Here is a 16,632-nt window from a genome sequence, read left to right as displayed (position 1 = left end):
TTTACAATAAAACGCTCAGTATTATTCTACTTTTAGTGCTACATTTTTAACATGGCAGTTTTTTTAGTATAGCTGCGTTTCAAAACCCCTTTATTAAAAAACAGTCTGACAGCTTGATTAAACAACAGTGTCGCTGAGTGCCAACCATTCAGCGATACTAACAAAGATTCTACCGTCTTTGTGAGAGGACTTTTTAATGTAGTGGTGCTTAGATTCCTCAAGCACACAAAACCAATTAATATATTTTATAAAAATGGATTTTTTTAATATCAGAGACATATAATTTAATGTCTGGAAAGAAGCAGTTTGTGGGCGCAAGCCAGCTACCTCCCATACCGGTGGGGGTGAAAAGTGGATAACACAGAAGCGTAACTCAGGAATATCTGGAGGAATGCCAAACAATTTTATATATACACTCCTGGAAATTGAAATAAGAACACCGTGAATTCATTGTCCCAGGAAGGGGAAACTTTATTGACACATTCCTGGGGTCAGATACATCACATGATCACACTGACAGAACCACAGGCACATAGACACAGGCAACAGAGCATGCACAATGTAGGCACTAGTACAGTGTATATCCACCTTTCGCAGCAATGCAGACTGCTATTCTCCCATGGAGACGATCGTAGAGATACTGGATGTAGTCCTGTGGAACGGCTTGCCATGCCATTTCCACCTGGCGCCTCAGTTGGATCAGCGTTCGTACTGGACGTGCAGACCGCGTGAGACGACGCTTCATCCAGTCCCAAACATGCTCAATGGGGGACAGATCCGGAGATCTTGCTGGCCAGGGTAGTTGACTTACACCTTCTAGAGCACGTTGGGTGGCACGGGATACATGCGGACGTGCATTGTCCTGTTGGAACAGCAAGTTCCCTTGCCGGTCTAGGAATGGTAGAACGATGGGTTCGATGACGGTTTGGATGTACCGTGCACTATTCAGTGTCCCCTCGACGATCACAAGTGGTGTACGGCCAGTGTAGGAGATCGCTCCCCACACCATGATGCCGGGTGTTGGCCCTGTGTGCCTCGGTCGTATGCAGTCCTGATAGTGGCGCTCACCTGCACGGCGCCAAACACGCATACGACCATCATTGGCACCAAGGCAGAAGCGACTCTCGTCCCTCCATTCACGCCTGTCGCGACACCACTGGAGGCGGGCTGCACGATGTTGGGGCGTGAGCGGAAGACGGCCTAACGGTGTGCGGGACCGTAGCCCAGCTTCATGGAGACGGTTGCGAATGGTCCTCGCCGATACCCCAGGAGCAACAGTGTCCCTAATTTGCTGGGAAGTGGCGGTGCGGTCCCCTACGGCACTGCGTAGGATCCTACGGTCTTGGCGTGCATCCGTGCGTCGCTGCGGTCCGGTCCCAGGTCGACGGGCACGTGCACCTTCCGCCGACCACTGGCGACAACATCGATGTACTGTGGAGACCTCACGCCCCACGTGTTGAGCAATTCGGCGGTACGTCCTCCCGGCCTCCCGCATGCCCACTATACGCCCTCGCTCAAAGTCCGTCAACTGCACATACGGTTCACGTCCACGCTGTCGCGGCATGCTACCAGTGTTAAAGACTGCGATGGAGCTCCGTATGCCACGGCAAACTGGCTGACTCTGACGGCGGCGGTGCACAAATGCTGCGCAGCTAGCGCCATTCGACGGCCAACACCGCGGTTCCTGGTGTGTCCGCTGTGCCGTGCGTGTGATCATTGCTTGTACAGCCCTCTCGCAGTGTCCGGAGCAAGTATGGTGGGTCTGACACACCGGTGTCAATGTGTTCTTTTTTCCATTTCCAGGAGTGTACATGACTCGTTATTTGTACGTGTATTTTATATATACATGACTCGTTATTTGTATAACACCTTATGGGTGGGGATGGTGATGAGAATTAATTTGATTTCAATTTATTTCTCGTTTAGAGACCTGTTGCCTTACATTTTATAAGAGGTCGTTCATTTTACATCTTTGCGTATAGATTACGAAACGTATTCCATGCTACAAACAACTTCGATGAGAAGCCGTGATGTGTAAAATATTAGGTAATTACCGATAACAGTATCGTATCCATAGTTTTGGGGTCGCTAGGCTCGTTAGTGGCAGTCCCGATGCTGTTTCTGCCCTAGGGGTGGGAGACGTATCAGCATATCTTCGTAATCCCTGAAGCAATTGCTACCAAACTCCGTACTCATCACTTGCTGCCTAGAAAGAATTTTTGCGAAAGTAAGACGTCCCTAACACTCCTACGGATGAGGAGAAAAAGGGGTGACACGTGTGTAGTAGTTTCAAGGAAATTTCGTAGATACATGATCCATTATTTGTATAAAAATACTGTGGAACTAAGATACCTCTACAATTTCTAGGAGTGAGGTTTTGGATGAGAATGAGTGCCATGTAAAAATGTTCGTAAACGACCTGTTAGTATTTTTTCCAGCATTTAGGTGACTTTGAGTACTTTAGAAGCATGAAATACTTGTGTCGTCCAGTGCGATAAAGAGGAGTAATCTAAAAGAGGGTATGTTAAGAAATAAGATGAAGTTCCTACTCTATTACAGATGTAAGAAGTATTTGTTCCACTTTCACACCAAAAAAATTGAACTTTTGAGTACTTCTCGTTACCCTTTCCCTCTGAGATCCCCTTCCGCTCTTTCTTTGGCTACCTGTTATCACTCAATCATTCTAAAAGACCATATTATATTCTTCTCTGTGGTTCAATCTTTAGATTCCAGCAGTCTATTTCCGTCGATAACAGTTGATCTTTTTGTCACTTCCTTGCCTCGCAGACTAAAGACTCACATTCACATAGATCGTCATTTTTTCTACTATAAATGAATATAGTTCAACAGTTGAGCCATTAATGTACGTGTATAGCTAAGTTGATTTCTACCCTTGATTTTGCTCGTGTTGCTCAAGACCCTGTTGAGCCGAGCCGGCTCGCATCGGTCAATCAATCGCATGATCGCGTTAGCGCGGCACCAACTTTGATCGTTCTCTATGCGAGGATTTTTACCGGCTCGAAGGTTCACAATTATGACTGCCGGACCGAATTCGAAGGAGGACTTGGAGGGGGTAAGGCCGGTTTACCTCCGCTGTCTTGAGCTGGTAGTAAACGGCACAGACCTCATCCCGCAAAGATAGTGCTTGTGGTTGGCTGTGGTGGCGATGGGACTATGTCTGCGCCGAGCGTGTCGACATTTTGAAAGCCATTTCACCATCGATTCACCAAATACTTTGGTGAGATTCTTTCCATGGCTTCCGCGCATTGTTTTGTTAAAATCGTACTGCTGCGACTAGTTTCTGCTTCCCGGAAGGTCTGCTGTGTTTGCTGTTTATGGGTGTTCGCTCCGAAAGAACTGAAGTTTACCGTAGTGAAAACAACTGTGTTTCATTACAGCAGTTAGTCTCAACTGTTACAGAGTTAGTGGAGGTACATTATGAGAACTGCCTGTCTAAATTGGTCATGTTTCGAGTGGTTTATCGGGCCCCATGTTGTGGACAGAACTGCGTGTTGCTCTTCCTTTTAAATACAGTGAAGTCTAACTTAATCAGAGTGCTTTTTCACTGTAATCATTTTAATTAAGTATTTGTAAAACATTTTGGTGGGATTGTTAGTTCACCCGTCCTGATATTTTCTAAAATAAATACTGCTAAAGTAACTATGTACCATTCCACGGTAGTAGTTGTAGGCAGCCTGGTAAACAAAGTTTGACATCTGAGTTTACGTTAGTAAGACTGCTCAATTCGTTACTTACTGCTAGTGTCTTCCGCTAAACATGTTAGAAGTCAGTGAGTTCACATTTTCTTTCACTTCAAAATAGTGTGTAATGACTGTCCTGCTGCATGAAACTTCGGCAGATTAAAACTGTGTGCCGGACCGAAACTCGAACTCGGGACCTTTGCCTTTCTCGGGTAAGAGACAGCAGAACGAAGATGTCCCGACAAGAAGACGTTCGAAGCAATTGATCGGCGTCTTAGGGAACACGGAAATATTTCAGCCTATGACTCGCGACTGGGGAAGACCTAGAACGACGAGGACACCTGCAATGGACGAGGCTATTCTTCGTGCATTTGACAATAACCCTAATGTCAGCGTCAGAGAAGTTGCTGCTGTATAAGTTAACGTTGACCACGTCACTGTATGGAGAGTGCTACGGGAGAACCAGTTGTTTCCGTACCATGTACAGCGTGTGCAGGCACTATCAGCAGCTGATTGGCCTCCACGGGTACACTTCTGCGAATGGTTCATCCAACAATGTGTCAATCCTCATTTCAGTGCAAATGTTCTCTTTACGGATGAGGCTTCATTCCAACGAGATCAAATTGTAAATTTTCACAATAAACATGAATGGGCTGACGAGAATCCGCACGCAATTGTGCAATCACGTCATCAACACAGATTTTCTGTGAACGTTTGGGCAGGCATTGTTGGTGATGTCTTGGTTGGGCCCCATGTTCTTCCACCTACACTCAACGGAGCACGTTATCATGATTTCATACAGGATACTCTACCTGTGATGCTAGAACATGTGCCTTTACAAGTACGACACAACATGTGGTTCATGCACGATGGAGCTCCTGCACATTTCAGTCGAAGTGTTCGTACGCTTCTCAACAACAGATTCGGTGACCGATGGATTGGTAGAGGCGGACCAATTCCATGGCCTCCACGCTCTCCTGACCTCAACCCTCTTGACTTTCATTTATGCGGTCATTTGAAAGCTCTTGTCTACACAACCCCGGTACCAAATGTAAAGACTCTTCGTGCTCGTATTGTGGATGGCTGTGATACAATACACCATTCTCCAGGGCTGGATCAGCGCATCAGGGATTCCATGCGACAGAGGGTGGATGCATGTATCCTCGCTAACGGAGGACATTTTGAACATTTCCTGTAACAAAGTGTTTGAAGTCACGCTGGTACGTTCTGTTGCTGTGTGTCTCCATTCCATGATTAATGTGATTTGAAGAGAAGTAATAAAATGAGCTCTAACATGGAAAGTAAGCGTTTCCCGACACATGTCCACATAACACATTTTCTTTCTTTGTGTGTGAGGAATGTTTCCTGAAAGTTTGGCCGTACCTTTTTGTAACACCCGGTATAATGAAATATGTGCCGCCCTTTGTAAAGCAGTGCACTGTTACTAGTTTTCTGAGGTTATTTCTTAGTCTGTTGTAGTTCACGTTGGACGGGACTTGCCCTATCCACCAGCAGACCCGTGGTGCCGCGTTCACACCGACCAGCCTGGCCGTCGGGTTATCCCACCTGTCGCGGGGCTGAATTGTATCTATTACGGATATTTTAGAACCGAAACTGTTAATTGAATGTAAACACATAAAACTGCAGCCAGTCACTTTTTTTTGGATATTTATTATTCCATGAACCGGTTTTCGAACCTTTTCAGGTTCATCTGCAGATGGTTTTTCTGGATCTGGTACCAACTGGCCATCAAAAATGGAAGCAGACAGATTGACTGTAACGAAAAAAGGCACCCATACTGTCGCAGTAAGTAAAAAACTAAATTTACATCCATATCAACAGATAAACAATAGTCATGGCGACACATTTAAATGAGTTCCATCTTCTTGACACAGACCAGCACCCATCATTATGCTAGAAAGAGTGATATAACGTCCAGAAAAGTGAGTTGTTGCAGTTTTATGTGTTTACATTGAATTGTATCTGTATAACTTTTCCACCGGTCGCTGTGACTGAGCAGTTCTAGGCGCTTCAGAACGGAACCGAACTGTCCCTACGGTTGCACGTTCGAATCCTGCCTCGGGCATGGATGTGTATGATGTCCTTAAGTTAGTCAGGTTTAAGTAGTTCTAAATCTAGGGGACCGATGATATGCTTAGGTTACTACTGTTTGTTGTTAACAGGTCTGCTGCAATCATTTAAGATATTTGTATTGTATCATATGTTAACCGGAGACCTAGAAACGACGGAGAGGCTCCGTCCCCGCCGCAGCCGCAGTGGTCCACAACCCCACGACGACTACTGCAGTCCACTTCACCGCTCATCCGCCCCACGCCGATCCCATGGTTATTGTGCGGTTCGGTCCCCGGTGGACCCCCAGGGAACGTCTCACACTAGACTAGTGTAACCCCTATGTTTGAGTGGTAGAGTGGTGGTGGTGTACGCGTGCGTGGAGAACTTGTTTGCGCAGCAATCGCCGACATAGTGTAACTGAGGCGGAATAAGGGGAACCAGCCCATATTCACCGAGGCAGATGGAAAACCACCGAAAAACATCCACTGACTGGCCGGTTCACCGGACCTCGACACAAATCCGCCGAGTGGATTCGTGCCGGGGACCAGGCGCTCCTTCCCGCCCAGAAAGCCGTGCGTTAGACCGCACAGCCAACCGGGCGGGCTTTAAGATATTTAAAAGTCAGTTGAAGAATTTTGTAATTGTTAAGTTTTTAATTATTAATATTCAAAATACGCTGCTTGACTGACTTCATTTACCTGTTAATGATTGATGGTACATTTACCTCTAGTGTAAGTTATGATACAAAGAAGAAACAGCATTGCGAGAACGCACAAATGGCTATTAAAACCAGATAGGTGAACGGAACGACATGATTTCTACAGCGGCATTGCCACCGAGGTAAGTGCTCGATTGCTTACTGTAGAAGCCAATTCACATTTTACTAATGGTAAACATCGTTGGTGTGATTAGGGAAATTCTGCAGTTTCATGTTCGCTTCGCATTTAACAGGTAATTCCGAATCATCTGGCGAGTACGAGATTACAGTGAACAAACAATAATAACGTTTTCACTCACACGCCGAATAGCGTGATTTCCGTCGCGAGGTGTGTTAATTAATATCGTAACCTCTCTTGTACTGACATTTACCAGAGTAGATATAGTGGCAGACCGTTGATCTCCGATATTAATGCAATTCCTGAGGAAGGCAAAATTCTAAACAGCCATATAACTATGATCTATATTAATTGTTGACCACATTAAAATGACTGTTATAATTATTTAGCTAGTAACTATGGCATCGAATTATTAGTAAACATAAAATTACGTAACATTTTGTATTCCAGTGACAAAAGAATATCTGTGTGTGAAGCTCATCTCTTGATCATAAGAAAACAAAAACTGCGAGTTCATCTTAGAGTGAGTCTTCATCCTAGGCTAGATACTTAGTTCAGCGAGTTCTCAACTTGTCTCTCTGTCGAGGAAATGGGTTTTGTTGAACTCTGCAAAATTTTATGCATCTTTCTTCCCACAAAACCAATTGTTGGCTCAAATGGCTCTGAGCACTATGGGACTTAACATCTGAGGTCATCAGTTCACTAGAACTTAGAATTACTTAAACCTAACTAACCTAAGGACATCACACACATCCTGGCCCAAGGCAGGATTCGAGCCTGCGACCGTAGCGGTCGCGCGGTTCCAGACTGAAGCGCCTAGAGCCGCTCGGCCACACCGCCCGGCAAAACCAATTATTAAAGTTACGAAAAATGACGAATTTCTTTCATGCTGAATACGGAGAACAGGGTTGAAGAGCAACCAGTTCATAATGCCCTTCACTGAGACTTCTGTGATGTGAAACGGCGTGGGTGTTCTGTTGGACCTTTTCTCATTTTCCACTGTTTCCAGTACAGTTTCAAATAGGGTGTGTGACGACAGGTAGAGGTTTAAAGCAGGGAAAGTCCAGTGCGAAAAGAAACAATGTTTTGAAACTGTCTTCTGGAAGGGGTTTTGGCCAATAGTTAGCAATCGCGTCAGCCATCGCGCATATAATTGTTTTCCAGATTCTCGAGTTGCATACTGACTACTTGTTCAGTTCAGATATTTATAGTCTCAGCTAAACCGTCCACGTCACTTGGCGGCATGGCATTAAGAAAAACTTGTTTTCAACGATACCGGTTGTGATGACCTCAATGGCCTGCCGAAGCGCTTTCAATCTTCCACGCTTCTAGTTTTAAACTCTTTAATCCAAACATAAATGACCTTCAGCGCTGGTGCAGAGGACCAAATAACTTCATTCTGATTCATGTTTGATTTGTACCACAATCCAACCCTTTCAAGATAATTGTGTCGTGGCCTGAAGCTGTGGAGGATCTGTTACTCGAATAAAATAGCTTGCAGAAGTATAGAGAGAAACTAGAGACACAGTGTAATAATGGGAAGAGGAAAATCGCCGACTAAAAAGAGTTATTTAAATGCATGGCTGAATGCACAGATACTGTTGACGAAAGACAGTCGACCGAAATTATTTCGAAATAAATTGGCACATGTCAGACATAGGTAGTACATCGATACCTAACACTGCTGAAGCCACGTTATTCGCATTCTGCGAAATTATTTCGAAGTAACAAGAACCACTGAGAGTAACCGTTTCTGAATGACTTCTATATAATTTGTAATTTTTTAATTTTCTGTTAATATTAATCCCAAGATTAATTTCAAAACAGTTAAAACGACAAAACTTACAACATATAATTGTAAATATTTGTGCTGTATGCATAGTAAAGGTCGTAATAAGCACTGCAAAACGAAATTCTAGTCTTTCTAATGAAGAATTAAATTTAAAAGCGTAGTTATATCAATTAAAAACATATTATTCTGATTAAACAAAATTTTATTAGTCGTAGCACAACTAGCATCGTAATACAAGTTAAATAAGAACATAAAATCCGAAGAGTATTTTGTCGCCAACATGAGCGCAAAGGGTTCCATTTCATGAATGACGAGGCAGGTAACCGAATTGCTTAGTGTGTTGGCAGTTCTGTAGATCACTGGACAGGCAACTGGTTGGATGGAATACCTGTCTGTAAGCAAGTCATCTGAAATATCAAGTATGGGCTGACAGCGAAGCACGTTATCAAGTCATTTCGCACATTAACTAATCGTCGCCAGAGGTGGGCGAAGTGGCAGACTAGACCATAGGATATACACTGAACAGCCAAAACGTTATGACTACTACCAAGTGTGACGTTGGATGGCACCTGCGGGCGTTACAGTTACGTGACGCGGTAACAAAACTATGTAACCGGGGCAGGCACGACCGGGGATCACCTTGGCGAATAGGGAAATCCATTGATATAAGCCTGCGAAGGAGTAGCTTAAAAACGATAAAGCTGGTCGAATGTTCGCCGGCCGGAGTGGCCGTGCGGTTCTAGGCTCTACAGTCTGGAGCCGAGCGACCGCTACGGTCGTAGGTTCGAATCCTGCCTCGGGCATGGATGTGTGTGATGTCCTTAGGTTGGTTAAGTTTAATTAGTTCTAAGTTCTAGGCGACTGATGACCTCAGAAGTCAAGTCGTATAGTGCTCAGAGCCATTTGAGCCATTTGGTCGAATGTTCACGTGCTACTGTCATGAACATTTACGGAAAGAGGCAGAAGGACAGTGAAACTACCACTAGGAGCTAAATGGTTGGGCATCCACGACTCTTCAGAGAAAATGGGGTTTGGAGGTTTGTCTGCTCCGAAAGAGCACGGCGCTGGTGCACACACAAATGTTTCGGAACTTACCGTTCATCGTACAGTGTTGCAAATGGAGCTCCGCAGCAGACCACCCCTATGTGTTCACATGGTGACCCAACGTCATCGTCAATTACGATTGCACTGGGTGCGGAACAATCGGGATTCGACCGTCCATAAATGGAAACGTGTGGCTATTCGAGTGAATTACAGTTTTGCTACATTAGGTCGGTGGTCGTCTCCACAAACGCCGTCATCGAGGTGAACGGCGGCTCGAAACGTGCAGCGCTCCACAGGTGCAGACTGGTGGGAAGAGTCTTATGCTATGGGAGACATTTATGTACGAAGTAACTGTTACCAAATTATTAAGTGCGCCTCAAAACGCAGAACTTATTTTTTCTAGATATAGGAAAGGGATAGTGAAAATTCTATTTCCCAAAATATAAGAACCAGGCCAAGACAGCTAACATATATGTATAACAATGTGCAGACTACAATAATCTCATTCAATCAAAAAGACAATACAACAGCAGTATAAGACAAAAATAAATTTAATACTGTTAACGTTTTTCCAAAAACAGTAAAATACATAACGGCACTGAACAGTAAGGCGCAACACTGCCACATACGGCGTGTATACCAAAGTTAAATGCCGTGTTGTTGTTGTTGTTGTTGTTGTTGTTGTGGTCTTCAGTCCTGAGACTGGTTTGATGCAGCTCTCCATGTTACTCTATCCTATGCAAGCCTCTTCATCTCCCAATACCTACTGCAGCCTAAATCCTTCTGAATCTGCTTACAGTATTCATCTCTTGGGCTCCCTCTACGATTTTTACCCTCCACGCTGACCTCCAGTACTAAATTGGTGATCCCTTGATGCCTGAGAACATGTCCCACCAACCGATCCCTTCTTCCAGTCAAGTTGTGCCACAAACTCCTCTTCTCCCCAATTCTATTCAATACCTCCTTCATTAGTTATATGATCTACCCATCTAATCTTCACCATTCTTCTGTAGCATCACATTTCGAAAGCTTTTATTCTCTTCTTGTCCAAACTATTTATCGTCCATGTTTCACTTCCATACATGGCTACACTCCATGCAAATACTTTCAGAAACGACTTCCTGACATTTAAATCAATACTCGATGTTAACAAATTTCTCTTCTTCAGAAACGCTTTCCTTGCCATTGCCAGTCTACATTTTATATCCTCTCTACTTCGACCATCAACAGTTATTTTGCTCCCCAGATAGCAAAACTCTTTTACTACTTTAAGTGTCTCATTTCCTAATCTAATTCCCTCAGCATAACCCGACTTAATTCGACTACATTCCATTATCCTCGTTTAGCTTTTGTTGATGTTCATCTTATACGCTCCTTTCAAGACACTGTCCATTCCGTTCAACTGCTCATCTAAGTACTTTGCTGTCTCTGACAGAATTACAATGTCATCGGCGAACCTCAAAGTTTTTATTTCTTCTCCATGGATTTTAATACCTACTCCGAACTTTTCTTTCGTTTCCTTTACTGCTTGCTCAATATGCAGATTGAATAGCATCGGGGATAGGCTACAACCTGTCTCACTCCCTTCCCAACCACTGCTTCCCTTTCATGTCCTTCGACTCTTATAACTGCCATCTGGTTCCTGTACAGATTGTAAATAACCTTTCGCTCCCTGTATTTTACACCTGCCACCTTCAGAATTTGAAAGAGAGTATTCCAGTCAACATTGTCAAAAGCTTTCTCTGTGTCTACAAATGCTAGAAACGTAGGTTTGCCTTTCCTTAATCTTTCTTCTAAGATAAGTCGTAGGGTCAGTATTGCCTCACGTGTTCCAACATTTCTACGGAATCCAAACTGATCTTCCCCGAGGTCGGCTTCTACTAGTTTTTCCATTCGTCTGTAAAGAATTCGCGTTAGTATTTTCCAGCTATGGCTTATTAAACTGATTGTTCGGTAATTTTCACATCTGTCAACACCTGCTTTCTTTGGGATTGGAATTATTATATTCTTCTTGAAGTCTGAGGGAATTTCGGCTGTCTCATACATGTTGCTCACCAGATGGCAGAATTTTGTCAGGACTGGCTCTCCCAAGGCTGTCAGTAGTTCTAATGGAATGTCGTCTACTCCCGGGGCCTTGTTTTGACTTAGGTCTTTCAGTGCTCTGTCAAACTCTTCACGCAGTATCATATCTCCCATTTCATCTTCATCTACTTACTCTTCCATTTCCATAATATTGTCCTCAAGAACATCGCCCCTGTATAGACCCTCTATATACTGCTTCCACCTTTCTGCTCTCCCTTCTTTGCTTAGAACTGGGTTTCCATCTGAGCTCTTGATATTCATGCAAGTGGTTCTCTTTTCTACAAAGGTCTCTTTAATTTTCCTGTAGGCAGTATCTATCTAACCCCTAGTGAGACAAGCCTCTACATCCTTACATTTGTCCTCTAGCCATCCCTGCTTAGCCATTTTGCACTTCCTGTCGATCTCATTTTTGAGACGTTTGTATTCCTTTTTGCCTGATTCACTTGTTGCATTTTTGTATTTTCTCCTTTCGTCAGCCAAATTCAGTATCTCTTCTGTTACCCAAGGATATCTACTGGCCCTCGTCTTCTTACCTAGTTGATCCTCAGCTGCCTTCACTATTTCATTCCTCAAAGCTACCCATTCTTCTTCTACTGTATTTCTTTCCCCCATTCCTGTCAATTGTTCCCTCATGCTCTCCCTGAAACTCTGTACAACCTCTGGTTCTTTCAGTTTATCCAGGTCCCATCTCCTTAAATTCCCACCTTTTTGCAGTTTCTTCAGTTTTAATCTACAGTTCATAACCAATAGATTGTGGCCAGAGTCCACATCTGCCCCTTCTAAATGTCTTACAATCTAAAATCTGGTTCCTAAATCTCTGTCTTACCATTATATAATCTATCTGAAACCTTTTAGTATCTCCAGGGTTCTTCCATGTATACAACTTTCTTTCATGGTTCTTGAACCAAGTGTTAGCTATGATTAAGTTATGCTCTGTGCACAATTCTACCAGGCGGCTTCCTCTTTCATTTCTTAGCCCCAATCCAAATTCACCTACTACGTTTCCTTCTCTTCCTTTTCTTCCTTTTCCTACTGTCGAATTCCAGTCACCCATAACTATTAAATTTTCATCTCCCTTCACTACCTGAGTAATTTCTTTTATCTCATCATACATTTCATCAATTTCTTCATCATCTGCAGAGTTAGTAGGCATATAAACTTGTACTACTGTAGTAGGCGTGGGCTTCGTATCTATCTTGGCCACAATAATGCGTTCACTATGCTGTTTGTAGTAGCTTACCCGCACTCCTATTTTTTTATTCATTATTAAACCTACTCCTGCATTACCCCTATTTGATTTTGTATTTATAACCCTGTATTCACCTGACCAAAAGTCTTGTTGCTCCTGCCACCGAACTTCACTAATTCCCACTATATCTAACTTTAACCTATCCATTTCCCTTTTTAAATTTTCCAACCTACCTGCCCGATTAAGGGATTTGACATTCCACCCACCGATCCGTAGAACGCTAGTTTTCTTTCTCCTGATAACGATGTCCTCTTGAGTAGTCCCCGCCCGGAGATCCGAATGGGGGACTATTTTACCTCCGGCATATTTTACCCAAGAGGACGCCATCATCATTTAATCATACAGTAAAGCTGTATGCCCTCGGGAAAAATTACGGCTGTAGTTTCCCCTTGCTTTCAGCCGTTCGCAGTACCAAAACAGCAAGGCGGTTTTGGTTAGTGTTACAGGGCCAGATCAGTCAATCATCCAGACTGTTGCCCCTGCAACTACTGAAAAGGCTGCTGCCCCTCTTCAGGAACCACACGTTTGTCTGGTCTCTCAACAGATACCCCCCTCCGTTGCGGTTGCACCTACGGTACGGCTATCTGTATCGTTGAGGCATGCAAGCCTTCCCACCAACGGCAAGGTCCATGTTTCATGGGGGGGCATGATGGTGCCTAAATGTGAACCACAACATCAATATTAAAATAAAATACTGAGTAGGGGCCGGCCGAAGTGGCCGTGCGGTTAAAGGCGCTGCAGTCTGGAACCGCAAGACCGCTACGGTCGCAGGTTCGAATCCTGCCTCGGGCATGGATGTTTGTGATGTCCTTAGGTTAGTTAGGTTTAACTAGTTCTAAGTTCTAGGGGACTAATGACCTTAGCAGTTGAGTCCCGTAGTGCTCAGAGCCATTTGAACCATTTTTGAACTGAGTAGGGTATTAAAAAGTCTTTATGACTTCCAACTCTTTCTTTACAAGAATAAAAACTTTACTATAATAAACCTTGCAAAAGTATTTGAAGATAAACTGACATTTTGATATTTCCCAGGTAAAACAGACATTAAGTCGAAATGCCGTCCTTCACAAGGCACCAAAAATTAGGGTCCTTAACGGCAATAAAAACGAGGGTATCCCTTTAACCAAACAACGAAAAAGGGGTACCAGATAAGCAGTGTATATGAAAGTCTGTAGCCAAATGGTAGTGGCCATCTAGGGGTATGGCATACCATAATCACATGGGGATGGAGGTGATGTTTAAGTAGGTAGAGGTAGCGTGGTTCCAGACTGTAGTGCCTAGAAGCGCTCGGCCACCCCGGTAGGCGCTAAATAATATGAAATGTAATATTACAATGTACTTTTACGGGATCTGCAACGTTGTTACACAGACAGCTACTGAAAACTTTCTAAACATGATAAAATGTGCTATAATATATACTGTATCACTCTGATCATACATAATAAAATATGTAAGTAAATAGTAGAAAAGGAAAACAATAATTATCTGAACTTCCTGAAAAACTATGAAATTGTCGTATAGCCTAAAACCTTCGTTGAGGGAGGTCTTCTGTTATTGAGCAGATGGATGTTCCAGCCCTTCTGGCGTTTTTCATATTTTGCATTGTGTAAATCGTGCTAAAATTAGAGAAGAACGCTGCAGTGCTCTGACTATTGATACAGTACACACTTCTAATCTCTCACGAAGTGTGATAATAGCGTACACTCGGCTGCTACCGGAGAGATTTATCGGTCGTCACAGGTTGTCCGTCATCACCTGTACTCCGCTCGGCTTTTCGCCGTCGCAGTACAGTTTCCGCGCTTCACGTCGAGTAAGCCAGGTCACGTCCTACTTCCGAACAGCAAATCGGCCTTGTTTACTTCGAGAACAGCCGATCGGCGCCTGTCGGCTTACGGCAGATGGAGCCCAGCAGTGAGTGGGGTGGGGGCCCGTACCGCCCCCGCGGCAGCCGGCGCGCTGCAGATGTCAGCGGGGCCTGCGACCCGCTGCCTCGGCGGCGCTCGGCCGGCTGGCCGCGCCGTCGCCTGATTGATGGCCGACGCGCGCCGGAGACGGACTGTTGGCGCGAGCCGTCTGCCCGCGTCCGGCCCCTGCATAAATCACCGCCTGCGGCTGACAAGTTAATCAGCGCGCGCGTACCTTTGTTCGCCAGCGCTGTACTGCCGCGCACTGTTTAAAACGTCCGCCCATTGTCCTCCGCGTAATTAACTGCTTACATTTCAAATTGTTTTTTCGTCGCTGGTGGCCTACATTGTTGGGATCAGCTATCACGTAATAAGCTGGCCGTGCTTACGCGGTAATAAATTGTGTAATAAATTGCCTATCTCCGCATGAACGAGCTTATTAAAATGTTAATGGCGGTTTTTTATTAGGTAACAAGTGAATATTGGTATCGCCAATAATAACTCGAATAAGTGTACAAGCGTGTAACGCGGCGTTGTGAATTGACGCTACGCTGGGCCTTAGGGAGTTATACCACTATGCTAACACCTAGTGGGATAATAACAGTGAAACACACACACACACACACACACACACATACACACACACACACACACACTCACCGAGCACGAACATACAAGGAGAAAGAGAGGGGGGGGGGGGAGAAGGATGGCCGAGGGGTTAGGAGTATCACCTCTGACCACTAACGAAAACTTTATGGATGTCAGGTTCCATCCCAGCTATTGCTGGTGCTGAAAATTTACTAGACTTAGAAGAAATAAGAAGTTTCTCCGGAGAACCAGTGAAGAAAGGAAAGGTATGTATGGGAAACTGACAAAGGAAGGGACCCGAAGGCAGGACAAGTGTTAGGACACCAAGAGGCCAGGGTGGGAAAAATACCATAGGGGAAGGTGGAGATTCGAATATATACTAGAAGTGATTCACGACACTGAGTATGCGGGTAAGTGCTGCTCTCATATGAAAAGGAAGGCACAGAAGACGAAGTGGTGTCGGAACGCATCACTCAGAAAACAGATGACCCTGAATGTTGGCTGTTACACTGCAACTACGACTATTTAACTTGCTGCTTTTACAATTAAATTATCGCATTTACATAATACAATTGATGTTTTGCCAGATATTTGATGCGATTCCTCATGGTCACTTAAATTCAGTTTCCTTTTGCTATGTCCGCTGAAAATCATTGTGCAAAAATGTGAGTGTTCTAAAATCTCTCTGTAGACAGTTCTTGTTACTAGTATGATTCAGGGGGTCGAAAAATTTTATTTGATGGGTATTATTCTTAATTCAGGAGATACTCGCACTTTTGAAAAAGTAATCCGTCCTTAAAAACTAGCAGGAACTTCGCAACTCAGGTATATATACTGTCCAAGAGAATTGTGGGAACATGACTGAGTAAGTGCCATGTTTCTTTCAGCAATACTTAGGACTGGGAGCCGGCCGGTTCTAGGCGCTACACTCTGGAACCGCGTGACTGCTACGGTCGCAGGTTCGAATCATCCCTCGGGCATGGGTGTTTGAGATGTCCTTAGGTTAGTTAGGTTTAAGTAGTTCTAAGTTCTAGGGAACTGATGGCCTCAGAAGTTAAGTCCCATAGTGCTCAGAGCCATTTGAACCATTTTGAGACTGGGAATATTGCCAAATTGTACCTTTATCTATCACAAACTAAGTTCACAACAGAACATCATTAGATCCTTGATCGTTTACATAAAAAGAAGTGAAACGTCCGACAGATATCGAAAACATGTTCATCACTGCTTGACACCTTGGCTTGCTCCATATAAGTCTACGGGGGTCATCCTATGGTACTCGTTCCGATTCGTCAATGACAGCCCATGAAAGTCGTTGGAGGGTCTGTGGTGGGATTAGGTCGGGACTCACCGCCGGCCATTCCGT

General features: G+C 44.2%; 1 protein-coding gene across 1 annotated transcript in view; it reads right to left on the bottom strand.

Annotated features, from left to right (window-relative positions):
* LOC126182190 (protein enabled homolog) overlaps window positions 1–16,632 on the bottom strand; it is a 171,990-nt gene that overhangs the window by 117,874 nt on the left and 37,484 nt on the right. Inside the window, exon 2 of the mRNA XM_049924833.1 lies at window positions 14,668–14,864. Within this exon, the coding sequence (XP_049780790.1) occupies window positions 14,668–14,864 (197 nt within the window). The remainder of the gene's footprint in view (window positions 1–14,667; window positions 14,865–16,632) is intronic.

This window comes from Schistocerca cancellata, chromosome 1, assembly GCF_023864275.1.
Source record: "Schistocerca cancellata isolate TAMUIC-IGC-003103 chromosome 1, iqSchCanc2.1, whole genome shotgun sequence".
NCBI lineage: Eukaryota > Metazoa > Arthropoda > Insecta > Orthoptera > Acrididae > Schistocerca > Schistocerca cancellata.
Note: the sequence above shows the minus strand (reverse complement) of the source record. Positions and strands in the feature narration are given on the sequence as shown.